The 26,152-nt window shown below is 44.9% G+C and overlaps 1 protein-coding gene across 14 annotated transcripts in view; it reads right to left on the bottom strand.

Annotated features, from left to right (window-relative positions):
* Positions 1-26,152, bottom strand: part of NOL8 (nucleolar protein 8) — a 602,139-nt gene that overhangs the window by 526,091 nt on the left and 49,896 nt on the right. For 13 of the 14 annotated variants that reach the window (XR_012235284.1, XM_073592676.1, XM_073592685.1 and 10 more), the window contains exon 4: positions 21,038-21,100. The exons of the other annotated variant lie outside the window; for it this stretch is intronic. Coding sequence is in view for 12 of the 13 variants with exons in the window: in XM_073592676.1 (XP_073448777.1) it covers positions 21,038-21,100 (63 nt within the window). In the remaining variant the exon portion in view is untranslated. The remainder of the gene's footprint in view (positions 1-21,037; positions 21,101-26,152) is intronic. 14 annotated transcript variants of the gene reach the window in all.

The following is a 26,152-nucleotide window of genomic DNA, read 5'->3' as shown; positions in this document are numbered from 1 at the left end:
AAGCCGCTACTGCGGAAGCTGCCCTTCACACGCTTCAGCAGGGTCACAGGGCCATGGAGGACTAGGTTTCAGAATTCAGGCATTGTAGTTCCGACACCACCTGGAACGATGCTGCCCTGCGTTACCAGTTCTGCATGGGCCTTTCTGATAATCTCAAGGACGAGCTAGCACGAACAGGTGTCCCCTCCACCTTGGAGACACTTATAAATTTGTCAATCCAGATTGACCGTCGCTTAAGGGAAAGTAGGTCGGAACGAGCCACCGACCAGTCCCGTCCAGCATGGATGCTTCCACGAGTGTCTGGTTCTTTCAGTCCCACTTCACCTGCCGCATCCGCTTCAGACGCATCTGAACCCATGAAGCTTGGTCTCCTCCGCCCTTCTCTGACTACTGAAGAATGCCAGCGCAGACGCCAGCTAAATCTTTGCCTGTACTGTGGAGGATCAGGACATTATGTGAAGTCTTGCCCGGTCAAAATCCACAAGTGCCTCTCAATTACATCCGCTTCTCCATCTCTACCCAATCACTCTGCTCATCTTTCTCTTCTCATTTTGTTACAGCTCCCAGGAGGAACTATCCAGACACCCGCTATAATTGACTCTGGAGCTTGCAGCTGTTTCATAGATTTAGCTTTTGCTGCCAAACATCACATTCCTCTACTACCCAAGGTTCAGAGACTTTCTGTACATCTGGCAGATGGATCCACCATTAAATCTGGATTGGTTACTCACGAAACCATCCCGTTATCTACCACCATTGCCGAGAACCATCAAGAGCTTCTACGCCTAGATGCAATTGCTTCCCCTCTGTTCCCAATCATTCTGGGTATGCCTTGGTTAAAACCTCATAAACCTCACATTAACTGGGTTTCAGAAGAAATCAAGTTTCTTTCCCCCTATTGCCTTCAGCATTGTTGGCAAGAGAATCATCAGGACCAATCTTCCCTGCTGTGCGTCGATTTGGAGTCCGAAGCCCGCCAAGTCGTTCCAGTAGCATATCACCCACAAACGAATGGGCAGACAGAGGACTAATCAAACCCTTGAACAGTACTTGAGATGTTTCTCCTCGTTTTCTCAAGACGATTGGGCTTTTCGGCTTCCCCTGGCCGAGTTTTCTTATAACAATTCAGTACACTCTGCTACAAAGCAATCTCCATTTTTTTGCAAACTACGGTTTCCACCAGATTCCCCTGTACCAGCTGTTTCCGAAACTATAAATTTCTTCAACGCCAATAACAAACTGCTACAGGAAACAATGGCCAAGACACAGGCATACAATAAGGAAGTTTTTGACAGGAAAAGAAGGGGAGAATTGATTTTGAACCCGGTGACCAAGTGTGGCTAGCAACTACTAGTTTGAAACTGGCCTGTCCCTCAAAGAAACTGGGCCCTAAATTTATAGGACCATTTCCGGTGAAGAGATGGATCAATGAGGTTGCATATGAATTAGAGTTTCCTGAGTCATTTAGAATCCACCCTGTGTTCCACATAACCTTGTTGAAACCTGCTGTTCCTGACCCCTTCCCAGGACGAAGTTCTGGCCCGCCTGAACATGTAATTATTGACGGGGAGGAGGAGTTTGAGGTGGAAACAATCTTAGAATGCAGGAAGAGAAGAAATCAGATCCAGTTCCTGATAAAATGGAAAGGGTATGGGCCAGAGGACAACTCCTGGGAACCTGAAGGTAATATCCATGCCCGAAATTTGGTTCAAGTTTTTAAGAACTTCCATCCTGATAAGTGGGCCAAGTTGGGCATCCAGAGGCTGCCCTTTGGGGGGGGCAGTGTCACGGAGGGCATGCCAGCACCCAAGATGGCTGCCGAAGAAGATGACCTGTTACCTCTGCCCCTGTCAGAATGCCATTGGTGCACACGCACCCTGTGACAGCTTTTGACACCCAAACAAGCTATTTAAACTCAGACAGTTTCCAGACTCAGTGCTGTCTGCTCTACAGCGTTCCCTGTGTATCCTACAATTACTTACCTGACTTCCGTTCCTGTTGTGACCCGGCTTGCTTCCTGACGTTCTTGTTTCCTGCCTGCATCCGACCCCGGCTTGTCTGACCCTGCCAGTCTGCTTACGACCCGGCCTGTAATCTGATTCCGCTTCCAGTTCAGCCTCTGTTCCTGACGTGCCCATTTGTGTATGACCTGGCCTGCCTGTACCTGCCTTCTCTTCAGCCTCGAGGGTGCCACCATCCCTTCTGCTGCACCTGCACTTCTGCCTGTGGGGACCGGTTGTCTACTTGCTCCAGCTACCTGCCTACCACTGCTCTGGGATTCCTACAGACACCTCTACAGCCCGGCTGAGTGCTCCGATCCAGGTTCAGCGATCCTGCCAGGCACTTGTGCGACTTTGCATCTCGGTGCTTCCTGTCAGCTCTATTAGGGGCTCAAAGTCAGAGTTGCAATAGAGGCCATCCTCTGCATATCAGGCTCCATCACCAGGTAAGTGACAGTTTGTTTTTAGTGTCGTCACTACCCTCTGAACCTTGATCTTTTTCTCTTCTGGGAGAAAAATCTTTTGTTCCATCGAATTTACCAAGTAACCCAGAAAAAGTACTTGTTGGGCTGGAATGAAACTCTATTTTTGAACATTCACTATCCACCCTAGTGACTCCAAATGACTGCAGGCTCTGTTCAGATCCCCATGCAACTTTTCCCTGGATGGGGCAAAAAAGAGGAGGTCGTCCAGATATGGGATTACCGCAATCCCCTGGAGTCGAAGAGGGGCAAGAGCTTCCGCCATTACTTTCATAAAAATACGCGGAGCTGACGACAGGCCGAAGGGAAGGGCCCTGAACTGAAGATGAATAATCTCTTTGCCCATATTCACCGCAAACCTCAGGAATCTCTGGGATTGAGGTGCTACAGGAACATGAAGGTAAGCATCCCTCAGATCGATTGATGCCATAAAACATTCTTTTGTCAGAATGTTCCTGACTGTGAAAATCCATAAAAAACTTTTTGTATAGGACCGACTTGTTCAGAGGTTTCAGGTTGAGAATAAGACGGAAGTTTCCGGATGGTTTTCTTATCAGAAATATGTGTGAATAGAAGCCCTGACCCTGTTCTTCTGGGAATACTGGTATCACGACCCTGTGGTGCCTCAGATCCTTTAAAAGGTTCTTCATAGCCAGGGCCTTTGTTAGATCCCTTGGCAAGTTTGTTACAAAGAATCTTTCTGGAGGGTGATCCGAAAACTATCCTGTAACCTTGGGACAGCATGTCTAAAACATATTGATTTTCTGTCATGCTGGCCCAAAGGGGGAGGAAACTTTGAAGCCTTCCCCCCACTGGTACGCACAAGTCATTGGGTTTTACCGGAGGCTACAGGAGGATGGAAAAGGACATTTCCTTTTCCCTTCTGTGATGCCCAATTTTTCCTTTTCTCCTGGGGTTTGGTTTGTTCTTGAGCCCTTTGGGAACGAAAAAAAACGTTTAACTGGCTGTTTTTTCTTTTTGATAGGGAAAGACTTTATCAGCTGTTCTATCTAGAACTGCATCCAAGTCAGGACCAAAAAGCAAGTCTCCCAGGAACGGTATCCCACACAGCTTATTTTTGGATGCCGCGGCCACATTTTCAACCACAGAGCCTTTCTGGCCGAGTTAGCTAAGGCTGCAGATCTAGCTGTCATTTTAATTGATTCCGCTGAGGCATCAGAAATAAAGGCAACAGTGGCTGACAGTCGAGAATGAATACAAAAATTGACAGTTACTTACCGATAACTGTTTTTCTAGGATATCTTCCAGGACGGCACACCTGAGAGATGAGAGGCTCCTCCCTACAGGAAACACAATCAATCGACAGCTGTTTTAAGTCCCCACCCTTCCCCTTGATCCTCAGTTTGTAGAGAAGTAACTCCTGAACCTGGTTCACAAGGGAAATCATTCCTCATAGGTACTCACCTTCTAGTGTTCTACCATTTTCCCTCCTCCAACGGGCGGGAAGTAGGCCTGCCGTCCTGGAAGATATCCTAGAAAAACAGTTATCGGTAAGTAACTGTCAATTTTCTCTAGTCATCTTCCAGGACGGCACACCTGAGAGGATAATCAAGTACCTCAGGCCTACCTTAGGGTGGGACCACTGCAAGACCCTCTTGGCGAACCTTGGTTCTGCAGTGAGTTTTACCTCCACTCCATATGCTTGATGAAGGTATTATAGCTGGATCATGCAGCTGGTCTGCATGTCTACTCCACCGATGTCCCTGCCTTCTCTGCTTCGGATGCAGGACCTAGGTGGAGTGGGCTCTTAAAGATGGAATCGGAAAACATGTTAAACTTGTAGGTTATCAATGTTGCCTGTCTCACACATCTAACAACCCTGGCCTATTGTGCCTGTAGGTGCTACTTAGAACCCTTAAAGGTTAATCAGAGACCTGTGTTGTAAGACAAGGACACTAATTGATCACTAAGAGGGCCTGTCTAACACTACCCTGTTCAGGGAATTAAAACTGCAGAAAAAGGTGGGCCCCTAACAGACAACCTTTTTTGTTCATTTTTATCTTTACATCAGCCAAGACTAAAGGGAAGCCTACTTAAGGGTAATAGATTAACCGAGGCTTGATCCCTGGGTTTAAGGCATGCCCACTCTGTGGCTTTACTTACGCCAAAGTGCCTACTTCAGGAGAATAAAGCTCATAGCAGGAGTATAACACTTATACTGCTACATCTAGTTCTGCTAGAAGGGTGAGATGAAGGCCATGCACCGAGCCGTAACCTATTCGGTCGGGTGGACATCTTTATACTTCATCTTCAGGTCATAATACTCCTCTGAACAGAACTTCCCAAGTTCTTACTAAGCAGGGTGATTCTTTATCGCCTTCCTCCAGTGTCCTATAACCCTACTGGGCTTCAACCCTAGGAAATGGTTCCAGCATTCCTGAATGTATGGGGCTGAGGCTTTCTGACATGTGACGTCTGCCGCCAGAACTCCAGGCCCCTCCACGGAAAAGAGGGCTGAAATACAAAAGGTGATACATGCATTATTAATATCACAAATTAAAAAAGATCATAGATTGTGGACCCAGCACAATAGATTTAGACAAAAAGGACACAAGCATAGACAATAATGTGTATCTGAGTGTGGCTAGCTAAACCAACATATCAAATATGGGAGAGACCCAAATCTGAACTTCAATGTAGACAAACAGTCCTCACAGTCTGGTTTTCTGATGTGCAGCCAATCTGTAAAAACATTAAGACACACGCAAACCCTCAGTCTTGGTTCACACTGGGACGACTTGTCAGGCGACCTAGTCACCTGACAAGTAGCGTCCTGTTCTGTGCAATGGAGCCGTTCTAAATCGGCGCGATGCAAGTCGCTCCGGCTTAGAAAAAAGGTTCCTGTACGACTTTGGGGGCAACTTGCATTGACTTCCATACAGACGTAGTTTCGCAAGTCGCCGCTGAGTCGTGTCCTGGGTCGCCTGAGGCAGTCGCGCTGTAAGTCGTGCTGCCTTAGTGTGAACCGACCCTAAATGCTGCGTGTTTCTGAAGTGCAGCTAGCTAGGTCATAACTGATAGAGAGAATATATATATATATATATATATATATATATATATATATATATATATATATATATATATATATATATATATATATATATATATATATATATATATATATATATATATATATATACACATACATACACACACATATACACACACACACACACACATATACATATACATATATATACATACATACATCCACATAAAGGACGTGAGTCCTGTTTACGGTGGAGTTTTACTGATGTACAGCAAAACAGGGCAATAAATATAAGACAGAAAGACCCAAACTTCTATGTTGCGTATTTCTGATGAACCACCAAATACAGTTATAAGATCAATATGGTACTGGCTAGCTAAACCAACATAACAAGACAATATCTTTTCTGCTATGCAGTTCTGTAGTGCAGTCACATAGAACCAACATGGAAAGAACCCAAGCAACCTGCAGCATTGTGTTTTTCCGAAGTGCAGTAAGGTAAGGGAATCTGAAACAGAAAGCACCAACAAGCTTCAATGTTGAGTATTTCTGCTGTGCAGCCACATAAAAACAGACAGCCTTCCTAGCTGCGATCTTTCTGGTGTATTGCAAAGTAAGGCAATAAACTCCATGATGTCTATTCTTGTGTGTAGCAAAACCTCAACCAGAAGGGAAACTTAGGGCTCCCACACCTGTGCGACCCAACCTGCAACCGCAAAAACGCAAGAGAAAAGTCATACACTATGGCTTCCAATGGGAACCAATTGTGTCTGTGCAACTCCAGGTCGCGGCGCCACCAAGCAGACCCTGCTTTCTGGATCCACAGACCTCAAGATTACACAGGTCGCAGGTAACTTGCAATTTTCAGGTTGAACAAGCGAGGGGTCCCCAATGCTGTATCTCCCTGGAGGCGTGCAGCCAACAACCCCCTGCTGTGTATCCTTAAGAAGCAGCAAGGTAGAACAATGAGAAACAGAAAAGACACCCCTCACTGCTGTGCCTTTCTGATATGCAGCCGATAAGGCAGTAAATATAGAACATACAGGACACAAACAATCTTCAATCTTTGTGTATGTCTGATGTGTAGTAATATACCAATACTGAGCAGATACGCCACCATCCTCAATGTGTCTCCCTGCTGAGGCAGTAAAAACAAATCAGAAAAGGACAAGCAACCCCACTGCTGTGTCCCTTCTGATATGCAGCCAATAAGGCAGTAAATGTAAGACATAAAGGGACAGACAACCTTCAATCTTGTATATATCTGATGTGCAACAATATAACAATCTGAATAGAGATAGCACATCCATATTGAAGGGATTTGGCATGCGACTCAACATGTAAAATCGCATGCCTAAAATCGGCAACCTTTGCCGTTAATAGCACTGTCAGCCTAACGCCACTTTGCGGGGCTGCACCTATTACCAAAAGGCAGTACCAGTACTACCCCTGGCACAGGTTCAATTTGTATTTCCCCACAATTCAGGACCATCAATCTTCACTACTGCCTTTCTAATAAGCAACCAATAAGGCAGTAATACAGGACACAAAAAACCCCAGACAGAACTCAATTTTGAGTATGTCTGATGTGCAGCAATATAACAAATATGAGCAGAGATGTCAAAACTCAATGATGTGCATTTCCGCCATGCGTCACAAGACCAGAAAGTACAGACCACCTTCCCTGTTGTATTTTTCTGATGTGTAGCCAAATAAGGCAGTACCTTTAGGATATAACAAACAACAAAGCTTCAGTGCAGTGCATTTCTGATGTACAGCACTATACCCCTTATGAGCAGAGATGTCACAAATCTCAATGTGTATTTCTGCTGTGCCACAAAATATCCCAGCAAGGACAAACCTTCACTACTGAGGTCTACTGGTGAATCCCTTTATGCAATAACCAAACAGAGCAATTTGATCCCTAGGCATAGCCTGGGCTGTAGATACTAACACTTCACCCCCCAGTGAAGGAACAAATTCTAAAAATGGTTAGACACCTTACTATAGTAGCTGTTGTCCTACCTTACCTCCGTAGACTGAGCAAATGCTGGTCAGCTCACACACAGGTGGGGCTGATCAGAAACTAAAGTCTCAATGAGCCCCGCCCTAGAGACCAATTTAGGACAGCCTCTAGAAAAGGTGATCACCAATTTAGCCTGGAGGAAAATAGCCACCTGCAGGCCTTAAACAAGCAATCATGTATCTATCTAGCTCTTGCATATGTTTGCACAGAAAATCCTTAATTAAAGGATATAGGAAGCGATTTATGGTAAATCGCCTTTAGATCTGTCACTGAGTTGACTGCAGCCCAAACCAACAAAAAGGTTTTTCTTACCTCCTGCACTTCAATATAACCACAATGTAAAGGTGGAGTGGGAGGTTGGGGCTTATGGCTTCAGATTCCTAGCAGCTGGGCTAATAGGGCCATATAACCTAGTGCACCTGCTGACCAGGAGAACTTACTCCTGAATCCTTCAACCATTGCACAATCCATAAATTGTTCAGTGGTATACCTGGCCTGTAAGGAACTCTTTGTATCTACCAGGTCCTCCCCCCCTTCGCTCTATTCATCCCTACTAATGTCCCACAACCGGACATGTAGGGAGAGTGTTGGAAACCTACTGTTGTGATAACCACAGTGTCTCTGCTGTAAGAGGGAGCTGTGGCTGGTGGTATTAGCAGTAGCTTCTGGGCTATTTTGTTATGCAGACCCCAGGTCCTGCACTGCACCACTTAGTAAATACAGGGGGAAGGGGAAGAAATGCCTTACCTACCTCTTTCCCATCTGAGGTGGTTTAGGCACACTCGCTCCTCTGCACCACTTGTCCACCATACAGCATCTCTGATGTAAGAGGGAGCTGTAGCTGGTGTTTTTAGCAGAAGCTTCTGGGCTATTTGAATCAAGACCCCAGGGGAGATTATCTCAAATGCCCAGAAACCATCAGGCTGGGATTGGGGATTTTGCAGCTAAATTCCCAAGGTAAAGGAAAGTACTCACCGTTGTAGTCTTCCCCTTTTTCCACAGCCACCGGGCTTGCTTTTCCATCCTTATGGTCCACACGCAAGGAGGATAGCCGCCAAAGTGCCCCCCCCCCCCCCAACTACTGTCCCCATAGGGAGCTGCAAGGTTAGGCTGTGTCCTGCCAGTCAGTATATACACCTGGGGGGGGGGCAATGCCGTACGTTCCTCATTCCATTCTGGAGGTGGTTTAGGCAGACATCCACCGTAGTGAACTGGTGCCTCCTCGAAAGGAGGATGTGGGCGCCTGCTCCTGCTGACTCTCAGCCTCCCCTCCTGGGTAAGAACGCGGGTCGTTCAAGCGGCGCCCTCCCCAGCAGCCCACGCGGGCTACCAGGGGCCCAGGAGTCGGGGGCCCTGGAAAGAACTGACAGCCAGCACCCCTGTCTGAACGGACGCCCGGACAGGTAAGGGGGGGAGACAGGAAAAAGGCCCCTGAAGTTCTGGGGACACCACTGTACCCAGGGGCCTTCAGCTCTCAGGGGGGCTCTTCCAGTTTCTGCTGCCCCCCCTGAGGAAAGGATAGGGGAACCCCCCAGGAAGGATAATTATATCCGGCCAGACCCAGAGGCCCATCAGGTACTAACCAGGCCCGATCCTGCTTTGCCTCCGAGATCCTACGAGATCGGGCAGGCGGCGCCCTCTTTCACTTTCAGGGTGATGTGGCCGTAGGCCTTCCCCAGGCATTTGGTCCGGCTCCCAGGGGGGGACCACCAGCGCCAGGCTTCGGGTCATTTGAAAAAAACAAACGGTTTCGCTGTGTAGGGAGAAACACAATCAAAAACTGAGGATCAAGGGGAAGGGTGGGGACTTAAAACAGCTGTCGATTGATTGTGTTTCCTGTAGGGAGGAGCCTCTCATCTCTCAGGTGTGCCGTCCTGGAAGATGACTAGAGAAATTTCTTGTTTTGCGAGTCTGCTGAAATATGGACCTTAAGTTTATCTGACCAAAACTCCATATTCCTGGATACCACAGTAGTCGCCATAGCAGGTTTAAGATTTCCCATGACGGATTGCCAAGCCCTTTTAAGTAGCTGATCCATCCTTTTGTCCATGGGATCTCATAACACCCCCATGTCCTCGAATGCCAAATCTGTTGACCTCGAGACTTGGGAAAACGCGGCATCTAGTTTGGGGCTTTTGTTCCAAAACGCAGCTAGATTATCAAAAGGGAAACGCCTTTTTAAGGCTTTGGGAAAGAAAGGTTTTCTCTCTGGCTCTGTCCACTCTTTAATAGTCTCAGAAATAACTGAGTGTACTGGGAAATTGCAATTTGTGTTCGCTGAGCCCTGAATACATTTTGTCATGCAGAGATAACTCCTTTCTTTCCTCTTCCAGACCCAGTGTGGTATAGATTGCTTTTAACAGGCCATCTACCTGTTCTAAAGACAACTTGAATTTTGAAGGTAAATTTTCTCCTTCCTCCCCCTCATCAGATTCCTCTGCAGACTGAGAGGGGGAATGTCCCTCTGGGGTAGGAGATGCCTCAGTTTCCACCGTCGGGATTACAAGTGAGCCCTGAGAGGACTGTGAGGTAGTTGGCTGACTCAGGGATGGGTTTGCTAGAGAAGAGCGAAATGATTGAATAGTCGCATCAAGTTCTTTTTTAACCAATGCATTTAGGTCGCTGCAAGCGGAAGAAGCTTCTTCTTTAACTAGCGAATCAATACAGGCTTGACAAAGTCTTCTTCCATCCTTCAGGTAGTTTAGCTTTACATGAAGGGCATTTCCTTTTTGCCACTGGATCAGAGCTCTTGGCCTGCCATGAGACAAAAAGAGACCATCCCAGTGAGACAACCTGTCCTTCTCTGTAATGCTGCTCACCACAGCTGCACAGTGAGAACTAAAGCTGCCTCATGTGCCCAGACAGGTCCCTGCCACAGAGAGAGAGAGAGACCCCACAGTAAAAGGAGAACAGTATACAACTGCCCCTTACTTAGGCCTTGCTGGTGCCTGTCACACTCGCTGCCGCCATCGATTCCATCGAGGAGCGCTTGCTGTGTGTGTTATGTGGCTAAAACTCCAATAGCGCCAGTCCGAAACCGCCAAATAAGCACCAGCCCCGTTCCTCCCCTTTCCCTCTGCGCTTTCCGGCGGAAATGACACCGTACGCCTGCTCCGTGGGCGCCACCCCCTTCCCAGATGCCTCACTTCCGGCGGATGGAGCCCCACTTCCATCCAAGATGGCGGCGGCGAAATAACAGGCGGTGGACCGAAGAAAAAAAGAACCAAACTGAACGGCAACCGCCTGCCTTGCCGCTGCCTAGGCGTGATGCCCACGACAGTCTGACTCACCCTGACCCCAAATGAAGAGGGAGAGGGAGTCCAGCCAGCAGCAACTAACAGCTGTGGAATGGGAGGAACAGCTCTCATGAGGTAAAAACATTTGGTGAAAAAACACAGGAAACCTGAGCTCTCAGGACAGCACCCGAGAGCCCTGACTTCCCCACAAAGTGTTCCCTCCGGAGGAAAACACAAAAACTGACAATGTGTGGAAAGGAGCCTCCTTTTAAAGTATGGTGGAAGAGGCGTTTCCTGCTTGCAAGGGGAGGAGTCACTCTCTCAAGTGCTGTCCTGAAAGACGTTAAGGGAAACACTATTTTCCATCTTCAGGGAGAGAGGAGGGTCATCTATAATACAATTACATCAAAGAAAGTATAAACACCATGCATTATGCAATGATACTAGTAGAGGCCGATACTGACAGTACTATTGTACAATCACAATGAAAGGAAAATAGCATATCTCAGAAGGCTGCGCCCTGTTGTCCCCCATTACTGGCCCTTACAGGAAGCAGACCTTCTGATATGCGTTATGGTTTTCCTTTAATTTGTGATTGTATGGGAGCCCTAAGGGACAACAGGGCGCAGCCTTCTGAGATAAGCTTTTTTTTTTTCTTCTTTCATTCGTAACTGTACCATGTGAAGACAGATAAATCACTTACAATTTGCAGTACACGAAAAGCATAGCATCTATGAGAGTCATAGAATAAGTACTGGGGTATAGGGGGGGAGGTGCTGCGCTAACCAGAAGAAAGCTGTAAATCTCTGTCTGTGGTCAATTAATAAAATGACATAAAATCACATAATAAATCGCATACATTGCATAAATAGGTGTTGACACTAAAAACATTCAAGTCTTAATAATCAGCATTATGTGTATGTGAAAAAAAGTGCATAAAAAATCATTTTCAGTTGGTATATACTAAATGACAAAAAAAAATTGCATGTAAAATCGCATAAATAAGTGTTGACACTAAAAACATATAAATCTAGATAATCATGTGTAGGTGCACAAAGGGACAAACACTATATCATGTGAATAATTCTAAATAAAAATACATAGAATAAATCAGAAATAACCATCAAAAACATATCCTTATAAATGGTGCAAAACGTACAAAGTGCCAGTGCTTCAAGGTGATCTAGATATCGCAAATAAAACACATAAATCCAACGCAATATGGATAACAAATAATATAAATAAATGTCCCAATAATAGTGATATAAAATATATTGTGCTGGCCTGCGAAACAAATGACCAATGACATGCCAGTAAGTGCAGCAAACTTAACCACTTCAGCCCCGGAAGGTTTTACCCCCTTCCTGACCAGAGCACTTTTTACAATTCGGCACTGCGTCGCTTTAACTGCTAATTGCGCGGTCATGCAATGCTGTACCCAAACGAAATTTGCGTCCTTTTCTTCCCACAAATAGAGCTTTCTTTTGATAGTATTTGATCACCTCTGCCGTTTTTATTTTTTGCGCTATACACGGAAAAAGACCGAAAATTTTGAAAAAAAATGATATTTTCTACTTTTTGTTCTAAAAAAAATCCAATAAACTCAATTTTAGTCATACATTTAGGCCAAAATGTATTCGGCCACATGTCTTTGGTAAAAAAAATGTCAATAAGTGTATATTTATTGGTTTGCGCAAAAGTTATAGCGTCTACAAACTAGGGTACATTTTCTGGAATTTACACAGCCTTTAATTTATGACTGCCTATGTCGTTTCTTGAGGTGCTAAAATGGCAGGGCAGTACAAAACCCCCACAAATGACCCCATTTTGGAAAGTAGACACCCCAAGGAATTTGCTGAGAGGCATGTTGAGCCCATTGAATATTCATTTTTTTTGTCCCAAGTGATTGAACAATGACAAAAAAAAAAAAAAATTACAAAAAGTTGTCACTAAATGATATATTGCTCACACAGGCCATGGGCATATGTGGAATTGCACCCCAAAATACATTTAGCTGCTTCTCCTGAGTATGGGGATACCACATGTGTGGGACTTTTTGGGAGCCTAGCCGCGTACGGGGCCCCGAAAACCAATCACTGCCTTCAGGATTTCTAAGGGCGTACATTTTTGATTTTACTCCTCACTACCTATCACAGTTTTGAAGGCCATAAAATGCCCAGATGACATAAAACCCCCCCAAATGACCCCATTTTGGAAAGTAGACACCCCAAGCTATTTGCTTTGAGGCATGTTGAGTCCATGGAATGTTTTATATTTTGACACAAGTTGCGGGAAAGTGACAATTTTTTTTTTTTTTTTTTTTTTTTTTGCACAAAGTTGTCACTAAATGATATATTGCTCACACAGGCCATGGGCATATGTGGAATTGCACCCCAAAATACATTTAGCTGCTTCTCCTGAGTATGGGGATACCACATGTGTGGGACTTTTTGGGAGCCTAGCCGCGTACGGGGCCCCGAAAACCAAGCACTGCCTTCAGGATTTCTAAGGGCGTACATTTTTGATTTTACTCCTCACTGCCTATCACAGTTTCGGAGGCCATGGAATGCCCAGGTGGCACCCCCCCCCCAAATGACCCCATTTTGGAAAGTAGACACCCCAAGCTATTTGCTGAGAGGCATGGTGAGTATTTTGCAGCTCTCATTTGTTTTTGAAAATAAAGAAAGACGAGAAAAAAAATTTTTTTTTTTTCTTTTTTCAATTTTCAAAACTTTGTGACAAAAAGTGAGGTCTGCAAAATACTCACTATACCTCTCATCAAATAGCTTGGGGTGTCTACTTTCCAAAATGGGGTCATTTGGGGGGTTTTTTTGCCACCTGGGCATTCCATGGCCTCCGAAACTGTGATAGGCAGTGAAGAGTGAAATCAAAAATTTACGGCCTTAGAAAGCCTGAAGGCGGTGCTTGGTTTTCGGGGTCCCGTACGCGGCTAGGCTCCCAAAAAGTCTCACACATGTGGTATCCCCATACTCAGGAGAAGCAGCAGAATGTATTTTGGGGTGTAATTTCACATATTCCCATGGCATGTTTGAGCAATATATCATTTAGTGACAACTTTGCGCAAAAAAAAATAAAAAAAATAAAAAATTGTCTCTTTCCCGCAACTTGTGTCACAATATAAATTATTCCATGGACTCAACATGACTCTCAGCAAATAGCTTGGGGTGTCTACTTTCCAAAATGGGGTCATTTGGGGGGGTTTTGAACTGTCCTGGCATTTTATGCACAACATCTAGAAGCTTATGTCACACATCACCCACACTTCTAACCACTTGAAGACAAAGCCCTTTCTGACACTTATTGTTTACATAAAAAAATAATTTTTTTTTGCAAGAAAATTACTTTGAACCCCCAAACATTATATATTTTTTTTAAAGCAAATGCCCTACAGATTAAAATGGTGGGTGTTTCATTTTTTTTTTTCACACAGTATTTGCGCAGCGATTTTTCAAACGCATTTTTTGGGGAAAAAACACACTTTTTTACATTTTAATGCACTAAAACACACTATATTGCCCAAATGTTTGATGAAATAAAAAAGATGATCTTAGGCCGAGTACATGGATACCAAACATGACATGCTTTAAAATTGCGCACAAACGTGCAGTGGCGACAAACTAAATACATTTTTAAAAGCCTTTAAAAGCCTTTACAGGTTACCACTTTAGATTTACAGAGGAGGTCTACTGCTAAACTTACTGCCCTCGATCTGACCTTCGCGGCGATACCTCACATGCATGGTGCAATTGCTGTTTACATTTGACGCCAGACCGACGCTTGCGTTCGCCTTAGCGCGAGAGCAGGGGGGACAGGGGTGCTTTTTTTTTTTTTTTTTTTTCTTTATTATTATTATTTTTTTATCTTATTTTTAAACTGTTCCTTTCATTTTTTTTTTTTTAATCATTTTTATTGTTATCTCAGGGAATGTAAATATCCCCTATCATAGCAATAGGTAGTGACAGGTACTCTTTTTTGCAAAAATTGGGGTCTATTAGACCCTAGATTTCTCCTCTGCCCTCAAAGCATCTGACCACACCAAGATCGGTGTGATAAAATGCTTTCCCAATTTCCCAATGGCGCTGTTTACATCCGGCGAAATCTAAGTCATAAAATGCTCGTAGCTTCCGGTTTCTTAGGCCATAGAGATGTTTGGAGCCACTCTGGTCTCTGATCAGCTCTATGGTCAGCTGGCTGAATCACCGGCTGCATTTTCAGGTTCCCTGTTGAGACAGGAGAGCCAGAGAAAAACACGGAAGACGTTGGGGGGGAGGGGCATTCCCTCCCACTGCTTGTAAAAGCAGTCTAGAGGCTAATTAGCCGCTAGGATTGCTTTTACATGAAAGCCGACCGCTGGCTGAAAAGAATGATACCAAGATGATACCTAAACCTGCAGGCATCATTCTGGTATAACCACTCAAAGTCGTGAATGGCGTACCTGAAGACAAAAAAATGGTTAATAATAAAGCACAGTAAACGGTAAGGTATAAAAAATTGCATACCTGAAAAGCAAACATGATAAAACATAATAACAATAAAACATTGCAGAATAGAATACAGTAAAAAAGAGCAGAACAATAGAGAGAGAATAGAGAGAGAGAGAACAATAAAACGACAACTATTTTTTTTTATTTTATATTTTTGTATGTGTTTTTTTTTTTTTTTTTTTTTTTTTACACTTTTTTTTGTAACTAACTTTTATAACTGTAACCGGTTCCAGGTTCGGGTCTCTCAAAATGCGATGGCATCTTGGGAGACCCTGTGAAAGTGTGCCTAGTCTGTGCAATGCTGTACCCTACGCTAATACTCAACTAGTGAATGGTAGCGTTCAAAACATTCACCAATGCAAAGACCAGGATTGTCAGGACAGGAGGGACAATAATAGAGGGTGTCACGCCTATATCCGCGCTTGCTGCAGACACGACATCTTTTTTGGGGGTTCGTTGGGTAGGGGTACTCGGGAGGACATAAAGAAAATGCCTCTCATGCAGCCAACTGCATTTGGTTGGGGATGTGAATGGGGGAAGTACGGGCGCTGCAGAAGCGGTGGGTTCCCAATTAGGATTGGCGAATGCAGCAGGAAGGGCACTATGGGCACGACGGGCCTGTGTTTGTCTTCTTGGTGGCAGCGGGACACTACTTGTGCTTGCCACCTCACCAGCTTGAACTGCACTTATGGGACTCGCCACGTCACCAAGTGTTACTGCAGTGCTGGTTTGACTACGACCGGGGTGTACTAGGCCGCTGGTGCTTGCCAGTTCACCAAAACGCTACCAAAAAAACTGTTAGCGATCGCAAGGATCAGGCCTGACTCTGCGAACGCTGCAGTTATGCGTTTAGTGTTTTGTAAGTGTCAGTGATCGATCGATACTGCACTTGGGTGGGCTGGGCTGGGCCGGGCGGAGGGGCAAAACGCAGGTGCTAGCAGGTATCTGGGCTGATCCCGCTAACACTGCGTTTGTGGGAACCCTAAACTGCTGGGGACGCTAGTATAGATCTGATCGGATCAGATATTGATCCGATCAGATACTATACCACTAAGGGAGGCGTATGCTTCGTGCGTGGGTGTTAGCGGTACTGGCGCTAACCTGACACTGCTTGGGGCTGGTGCTTGCCAGTTCACCAAAACGCTACCAAAAAAACTGTTAGCGATCGCAGGGATCAGGCCTGACTCTGCGAACGCTGCAGTTATGCGTTCAGTGTTTTGTAAGTGACAGTGATCGATCGATACTGCACTTGGGTGGGCCGGGCAGAGGGCCAAAACGCAGGTGCTAGCGGGTATCTGGGCTGATCCCGCTAACACTGCGTTTTTGGGAACCCTAAACTGCTGGGGACGCTAGTATAGATCTGATCGGATCAGATATTGATCCGTACAGATACTATACCACTAAGAGAGGCGTATGCTGCGTGCGTGGGTGTTAGCGGTACTGGCGCTAATCTGACGCTGCCTGGGGCGACGCATATCACCGCCGGGCGATCAGGGGGCTAAACTTTTATTCGGTAATAAACGGCGGGTGCCCTGACACTATAAAAAATAAACGAACTAACCAGCGTCACCCGTAACAGTTATACGGTGATCAGTGGTGAAAGGGTTAACTAGGGGGCAATCAAGGGGTTAAAACATTTATTAGGTAGTATATGGGGGTCCCTGTCGCTATAAAACGCTGACGGCAAACCTAAATATTTACCTCACTAACTAGCGTCACCAGCGACACTAATACAGCGATCAGAAAAATGATCGCTTAGTGACACTGGTGACAGGGGGTGATCAAGGGGTTAAAACTTTATTAGGGGGGGTTAGGGGGGTATCCTAGACCTAAAGGGGGCCTAACACTCACTGCCCTAACACTGTAACTGTCACAAACTGACACTATGCAGTAATCAGAAAAAAAAAAAAAAAAAATACTGCTAATGTCAGTTTGTGACAGGGGGGGGGGTGATTGGGGGGGGATCGGGGGGCGATCGGGGGGGGGATCGGGGGTGTAAGGTATGCCTGGCATGTTCTACTGTGTGTGTTTGTGTTGTGTGCACTTACATGTCTTCTCTCCTCGGCGCTGGACGGAAACTGCCAGACCGAGGAGAGATGACATCACATCCTCTGCCTGTGTGAAACTACACACAGGCAGAGGAGGATTCCCATTGGCTGGGAGCAATCGCGAGGGGGGGGCCACGATCGGATGGTCTCCCCCTCGCCTCCCGACGCTCCCAGTCAGATGCCGACCGCCGCTGGCACCGGGGGGGGGTCCGATCGGACCCCCCGCCCGCGGGAGGCAGATCACGTATATATACGTGATTCTGCCTGCCCGTGCCACTCTGCCGACGTATATCTACGTTAGGCGGTCGGCAAGTGGTTAAAGTGCCAGTGTAAAAGTCATTGAAGGTGCAAAAGCAAGTTCTAGTGTATTCAACAAAACAGTGGGGTGTCTGGGATGCAATTCACTCGGTGTCCTCTTCGTGCATAAAACACTAATGTCTCTTAACATCCCTAGAATGGGAGGGGGAATGTCCCTCTTGGGTAAGGGATGCCTCAGTCTCCACCGTCGGGACTATCAGTGAGCCCTGAGAGGACTGTGAGGACTGTGAGGACTGTGAGGTAGTTGGCCGACTCAGAGATGGGTTTGCTAGAGAAGAGCGAAATGATTGAATGGTAGCATCCAGTTTTTTTTAACTGATGCAATCAAATCGCTGCAAGCGGAAGAAGCTTCTTTAATTAGCGAATCAATACTGGCTTGACACACTTGTCTTTTTCCATCCTTCAGGTAGTTTTTGCCCTACATGAAGGACATTTCTTTTGCCACTGGATCAGAGCTCCTGGACTGTCGTGAGACAAAACAAGGAAAAAAAAAAAAAAAAAAACATTCCAGTGTCCTTTTTTTTTTTTAAAAGGCTCACCACAGGTGCACAGTGAGAACAGCCGCCTCATGTGCCCAGACAGGCCCCTGCCACCTGGGCACACGCGAGAGAGATGGGGTGCTGTGTGTACATTAATGAGGAAAAAAATAAAAACTTAAAAAATAAACTCTCGCGCTCTCTCTCTTTCTCCGCGAGAGAGAGCTCTCTCTAATCTGACTCTAATCTGGCCTTCCTGTTTTTGAGGCTCACCAATGGTTTACATCTTGTGGTGAACCCTCTGTATTCACTCTGGTGAAGTCTTCTCTTGATAACTTTAACACACATACACCTACCTCCTGTTTTCCATGGTCTTCCGGGTCTTTTGGTGTTGCTGAGCTCACCGGTGCGTTCTCTCTTTTTAAGGATGTTCCAAACAGTTGATTTGGCCATACCTAATGTTTTTGCTATCTCTCTGAAGGGTTTGTTTTGTTTGTTCAGCCTAATGATGGCTTGCTTCACTGATGGTGACAGCTCTTTGGATCGCATGTTGAGAGTTGACAGCAACAGATTCCAAATGCAAATAGCACACTTGAAATGAACTCTGGACCTTTTATCTGCTCCTTGTAAATGGGATAATGAGGGAACACACCTGGCCATGGAACAGCTGAGCAGCCAATTGTCCCATTACTTTTGGTCCCTTAAAAAGTGGGAGGCACATATACAAACTGTTGTAATTCCTACACTGTTCAACTGATATGGATGTAAATACACTCAAATTAAAGCTGAAAGTCTGCAGTTAAAGCACACCTTGTTCATTTTATCTTAAATCCATTGTGGTGGTGTATAGAGCCAAAAAGATTAGAATTGTGTCGATGTCCCAATATTTATGGACCTGACAATATATTCAATGTGTTATAGCATGTTTACGATTAGTTATTTACAGACTAGCGCAATTTTATTTAGTTTATGTTAGGCTGACTGGCCTGTAGTTTCCAGGGATATATTGCGATTCTTTTTTAAATATTGGTACCACATTGGCTTTTCTCCAATCAGCTGGTACCATTCCAAACAAAAAAATGAAATAATAATAATAATAATAATAATAATAATAACTATGCACTTACATGTGTATGTACATCTTAGGGCTTAAAGCAGAAGTCCACCTCAACACTAAAATCTCTAAATATACAGGCATCTATGATCCAAGACTAACCTATCTAGCCCTGTAAAGAAGAAATCGCTATAAATACCTTTTTTTGAAGCCACTCTGGTCCGGTCCACTGCTAAGCTGTCAGCAGCAGCTTTGCTGTGGAGGTGGGTGCAGAGGAGGCAGTTGACAACAGAAGCTCCATAGTAACTATGGGTGACATCACTTCCCATTCATTTCCCAGCCATTGTCAGCTGTCTCCTCTGCAGAGCACTGCTTCCAGCAATATTTTCATTTGGGTACAGCATTGCATGACCGCACAATTGTCATTCAGTGTCACAGCGCTGAAAGCTGAAAATTGGCATAGGTAGGGAGGGAGTAAAAGTGCAGAGTATTGAAATTGTTAAACACTTGCAAGTACAAAAAGATACCTGTGGATTCTGGCAGAAATGCATTCAGCACATAAGTTTCACAATACAGTGTATTTGATGCACTAAAATTGCAAGGAATTGTTTCAACCCTGCCCAGGTGTCTTGCCAAATTACAGAATACCTCTTTTCTTCTCCATAAGGCCACATTCACATTGTTGCTTTACAGCAATGCCTATTATATGCACTACTATTCATTTTGTATGACACCCCCAATGCACCTGCAATGCACTACCCTACTGTGTTGGTAAAAAAAAAAAAAAAAAAAAAAAATAGTGCATGAAAATCTTTCAGTGCATTTGTCAGTCCATTGAAGTGATCAGGCTTTTTTTAATGCAATGTGAAAGCATATGTAAATAGACCCAAACACATGAAGATTTATGGGGACAACTAGTTAATTAGCTGTGGTTTAAAGTCTTGCTTTTTTTTTTTTGTTTAAAAATAACAAACATGTTATACTTACCTGCTCTGTGCAGTAGTTTTGCACAAAGCAACCCAGATCCTCCTCTTCTTGCCGGTGCTCCTGGCCCCTCCCTCCTACTGAGTGCTTCCACAGTAAGCAGCTTGCTATGGGGAACCGGAGTCGCTGCTCTGTGTCCATTCAGACATGTAGCCATGGCCCCTGCTGTCTCAGTCAATCAGGAGGGAGACTCCCAGACAGCTGAGACTCTCATGCAACATCGCAGGATTGAGATAGGGCTCAGGTAAAATATTAGGGGGGCTGCTGCACACAGAAGGTTTTTTTACCTTAATGCATTAAGAAAAAAAAAAAAAAAAAAAAAAAAAAAAAAAAAAAGACCTTCTGCCTCTAGAACCACAATAGAGAGTATCCACCAAAAATGCCGGATTCATCGTTTTTAAATGATAGGTTATCTTATGGCGAGTGCGTTTTTTTCTTTTAAAAAAACCCCAGAAGGACAGTAAAATAAACCCTTCTGCCTAGATTTCTGCTAATCCACACAGACAGAATATTTCCACTGAATAAAAGTTTAGTTAATTTGAGAAGATAGATAAGCTCACTGCTAAAACTATGGAAGCTATCTTTTAACAATCAAAAAGGCAAGATAAATACATAAAAAAATTGGTAAACCTTTTTAAATACAAAATAAGTACATTTGAAATTAAGCAAAGAAATTAACTGATACAGCAGTGACAGCCCTACCCTTTTCACAATGTGTCAAGTACCATGACAAAAACGGTTACACAAATTGCACATGATTACTTAGGTTGACCAGCAGCCTAATGCATGCTAGGAATTTTGAGCAAACACGTACAAGAAGCTGAATATAAAAAGGAACCATATAATGTCAAAACTACAGACACTAGACAGGTTTATTTTTAAAGATTCACACACTTACATTTTTTCAGGTCCACATCTGAAATGTTGATGTTCAGGTAAGCAAAGGTCTTTATAGGGTTTCCTAAAAAGCAAATGATATAAAAGTATGGAGTAGAAATAATTAAACAAAACTAAGGATATTATGATGCTAAAAACAAGGTTCAACAGGTGTTTAAGTGATCTAAATAAATACTTAATACAAAAAAAACACAGCAGCACTACAAACCACCATATATTTGGTCATGAAGAACCTGGTTACTATGCATAGCTGCTCCAATCCACCTCTGTCTTCAGATAGTTCAGTAAGGCTCCGTTCACATCTAGGTGCTCCAGATTGCAGGCATAATCGCCGCGATTCTGCCCGAGATTCCCGAATCGCCACGGGAAGCGCTTGTGATCTTGTTATTTCCAATGACACCCCAATCATGGGTGTGATTTTGCCGAGATTGTCGTCCAACGAATCGCGGCAAAAAAAAAAAAAAAACGCACACACAATCGTGGGATGCCTGACGCCCAAAAAGAAGTTCCGGAACCGTTTGTACAATTTTGACGGGCGACAAATTCGTGCCACGATTGGGGCTCCACTGAAAGTAACGGGATCGCAAGCGTGTCCGGCGTTTTGCGTGGATTCAGGAAATGCAGGCAGAATGGCAGCGATTCCGCCCACAATCCGGAACGCCTAGGTGTGAACAGAGCCTTAGGTTTTGAAAATGACAGATACTGTTAAAGCCAATTGGTTGCCATGCATAGTTGCTCCAGATTGTCTGCTCCGGTTTTGATAAATTCCCTTCCCATTTCCACAACACATACGCACAGTGGACAATTAATCTTGCAGGGTGTTGCGGTGCTGATCATTTTGATTGGCACCCCAATGCACTTGCACTGAAGTGCAAAATTCAGTAATTAAAAATCCCCATAGGCGACGCTTGAAATTTTTTTACTGGTTACATGTTTTGAGATACAGAGGAGGTCTACGGATAAAATTATTGCTCTCGCTCCAACGTTTGCGTCGATACCTCACATGTATGGTTTAAAACAGTTTGCTTCCAGGCTTTCTGACCTATATCGCTTCTGAATGACGACCTGAAGATTCTAGGTAGAATCTTGAGCGCCCGCATTAATCAATATATAGGCCGCCTGGTCCACAGAGATCAGGTGGGCTTCATCCCAGGGAAGCAGGCTGGCGATAACGTCCACAAGGTTGTTCATCATCGGAAGATCCAGGGCTTCCTTCTCTCCTTAGATAGATATTTATAAAGACTTTGACACCTTGTCATGGGAATATTTGCAATTTGTACTCTCTCGCTGGGGTTTTGGGGAAGCCTTGGTGACTTGGATACAGGCTCTATACTCGGTCCCTACAGCTACGGTCAAATATGCAGGGCACTTTTCAGCGCCCTTCTCTATCCATAGGGGCATGAGGCAGGGGTGCCCCCTTTCCCCAGCTTTGTTCCTCCTGGCTTTGGAACCCTTAGCACTCCCACTTCGTGCAGACCAGAACGTGACGGGAATCCCCTATGCAGGTCATGAGTTCAAGATTAGCCTTTTTGCCAACAACGCTCTTCTGACCTTGACTAACCCCCTTACTACCCTCCCTAACTTGTTACGCCTCTTGACACATTTCTCATCCATTTCGGGCCTTCATATCAACTTAGAGAAATCTGTAGCTCCAAATGTCTCCCTAGACCTTGACCTGGTAGCAGGCCTGCAGTCCCACCTTCCCTTTCAATGGACAACCACTTACATTAAATATCTGGGAATCCGACTGACCCCCACTTACTCTTCTCTATTAACTACTATCCCTACTTAGATCCTTAACCACTCTTCTGCAGACTTGGCAATTTCCACACCTGTCCTGGTAAGGTCGAATCCTTTCTGTAAAGATGACGATCTTACCAAAAATGTATGTACTTCTGTATTAATCCTACGACGCTCCCCAAGCAGAATTCTTTAGTTTTCTTCAGATTCAGCACTGGATAGCTACGCTCCGACGTACCTCCTCCTACCTTTTCCAGACATCTGCTTTTGAACACATCTGTCTACACAGCCCGGGTTCCCCAGGCCTTATCTCCACCCTCTACACAGCTTTGAATAATCAATCATCTCCCCCCTCACTCTCTGTGTCCCAGTGGGAGCAGGATCTGGGACATGGGATCGATCCGGCGGACTGGAGCGAGGCCTGGTCTTCTGTAGCCAAATGTTCCTTTAATACTGCTATCTTGGAGGCAGCATACAAAGTGCTATTGCGGTGGTATTGGGTCCCAGCACGTATTGCACAAGCCAACCCCACCTCTAGCGATCGCTGCTTCCGGGGATGTGGCCATTGTGGGGATGCAATTCACACCTGGTGGGCCTGCCCGCGAATAGTGGGGTTCTGGTCCAGAGTATTCGGTTTGTTGTTTTCTCTGTTCCATTTAAATGTCCATAAAGAGGCCAAATTTGCACTATTACACTGCCCCATACCGGGTTTGTTTGCTCGTCAGCAGAGATTGGCAACCTGTTCATAGCGGCCAAACGGAAGATTGCTCAAGCATGGAAAAAACCTCAGTCCCCTTCCAGGAAGTGAAAAACCGCTTGACATCCATGATGGTCAATGAATGTCTAGTATACTCAAAGACACGCATGCCAAGTTCCTTAAAGTTTGGGAGCCTTGGCTGGCATATGCCTTCCCCGAACTTACTCTGGCTAGCATGGATCGACTGGTTTCCTGGATGGTCCCGGGCACCCCCTCTTTTTTTGCTTTCCCCCTTTCTCTTTTTCTCCCCTTCTCTTTCCTATTTATCTCTGTTCCTCTTCTCTTACCAGGGCTCCTAGCCCCATTTTTTTTTTATTACTAACAGAAGCCCAAGACGATCTTACTGCAGAGTGAATGCATTATGTCCTGGTCTTTCCTGCACTTCTGGGGGTCAACCCAAATTACGTAAGGATTTCTAGGACTGTTAATTAGGAGGCTGGCCTCCTCGGTTTATGTTGTAACACCTTTTGTTGTTTATGTCTCTTATACGCCAGTTCCAGTCCCTGCGTGAGCGATCTAGGTGCCTTTGACACTGTATGCTTAATACTACTTTTGTAATAAAACATATTGAACCAGAACACAGTTTTCATATGTGGGCGGGACTTACGTATGCGTTCAAGCACACGGGCGCTTTAAAAAAATAAAATTTTTTTGGTAATTATACTTTTCAGTTTGACACTTTTTTGAAAAAAAGATTTTGATCACTTTTATTCCTATTACAAGGAATGTAAACATCCCTTGTAATAGGAATATGACATAACAGGTCCGCTTTACAATGAGATATGGGGTCAATAAGACCCCACATCTCACCACCAGGCTGGGAAGCCTGAAATAAAATAAAAAAATAAACCGATCACGGCTTCTCAGCCAAGGCGGCGCCGTTTTGTTGAATGCAGAGGCCGGGCGTGACGTCATAACAACGCACCCGGCCTCTAGCGACCATCTGGTCCGTCGGAAATCTCTATGCTCAACATCCGGGGCCAGCGGATCCGTTCTCTAATTCACCGCTACGATCGGTGAGGGAAGGGACGTCCACTCTCACCTCCCGTAAGAGCGATCAAGTGGCGGAACAGCCGCTATGATCATTATTATGGTGTAGGGAATCGCCTGCTGAAAACAGCAATATTTGTCTGTAGCTACAGGCATCATTCAGATATCCCCGCTCATATGCCGGTGTGCGGGCGGCAACAGGTTAAAGCAGAGTTCCACCTAATTTTTTTTTTTTTTTTTTTATAAAGTCAGCAGCTACAAATACTGCAGCTACTGACTTTTAAAATAAGGACACTTACCTGTCCAGGGTACCCACGATGTCGGCACCCGAAGCAGACCCGTCCCTCGGGTGGAGGTGCCGCCATCTTCTGTAAGGGAATCAGGAAGTGAAGCCTTGTGGCTTCACTTCCTGGTTCCCTGCTACGCATGCGCGACTCGCGTCCCACGCGTCCCCACTCACAATCCCACTGGTCCCTGCTGTCTTCTGGGTCCTATGTGTCTCCCAGAAGACAGCGGGGGGCGGAGAAGGCACCAGAAGTGGCGTAGATACCCGCAGGTGGCTCAGCTATATATGCCCAGAAGTGGGAACAAAATACCTGTATTAGACAGGTAACTGCTCCCCCCCCAAAAGGTTCCAAATGTGACACTGGGGGGGGGGGGGGGGGATTCCGAAAAGCGGAAGTCCCATTTTTGGGTGGAACTCTGCTTTTACCTGACAATTTCCTTTATATTGGCCATTTCATTGGATTTCCTTTTCTGCATTATCATTGAACGGGTGAAAAAAGTATGTGCATGGCTAACTGAAGTGTGGAAAGTTGTCATATTAACGTTGACGATTGCTTGCTCCATATTTGGTTTAATAAAGATTCCTGCGATTTTGGAGATTAGTTTGAATATCTCCTCTCCGACCATAAGCTCCAGAGACGTAGGCAGGACCAGAGCATATGTCACAAATGCCACCTGACCACATCCTCTCCAGCAGAGGTTTGAATTGGTCTTTAGAGAATGTTGCTACTATATAAGGAGTATATTGCCATCTCAAGAAGTTTTGTGCTAATTCCCAGTAATTGGAACAACTGGAATATTAATAACTACATTTGATTGCTCCCAACTATTTGTACTCGGAGAACACTCCCCCTATTTTTTTTTTCCCCATTTGTGTAGAGAATTTGGTTTGGTAAATGTAGATTTGGAATTTAGAATATTGTAGAACATAGTGATACCTTTTAACCTTGGAGTCTTGGGAGTGCCAAAATTCCCATGCTTTATCTGGGATTGTATATGAGGTACCCTTTATAATTGTGGCACAGAGCATATTCGAAGTAAAGAATTCCTTTATCGGTAAACTGAATTTGTGGGATAGACCTGCAAATGACAGCAATTTATTGTTCAAAAATAAATCTGTTAAGAATACCTTTGCTTAACCAGAGGTCTATGGGTATATCTGGGATTACCAATTTAAGGGATGCTAAAGGTATGGGAGTTTCAGAATGTGGAGAGGAGGAGTCTTCCAATTTCCGTAGGTACAGCCATACCAGGAGAGTGGGTTGTATAGTAGGGTGATCAATATTAATCTACTTAGAAAGGAGATCAGTAGTCTTTTTTTTCCACATCAGCAAGCGCTTTAGA

The sequence above is a fragment of the Aquarana catesbeiana genome, linkage group LG07, assembly GCF_042186555.1.
Source record: "Aquarana catesbeiana isolate 2022-GZ linkage group LG07, ASM4218655v1, whole genome shotgun sequence".
NCBI classification, from domain to species: domain Eukaryota; kingdom Metazoa; phylum Chordata; class Amphibia; order Anura; family Ranidae; genus Aquarana; species Aquarana catesbeiana.
This window is presented reverse-complemented; position numbering and strand designations above follow the sequence as displayed.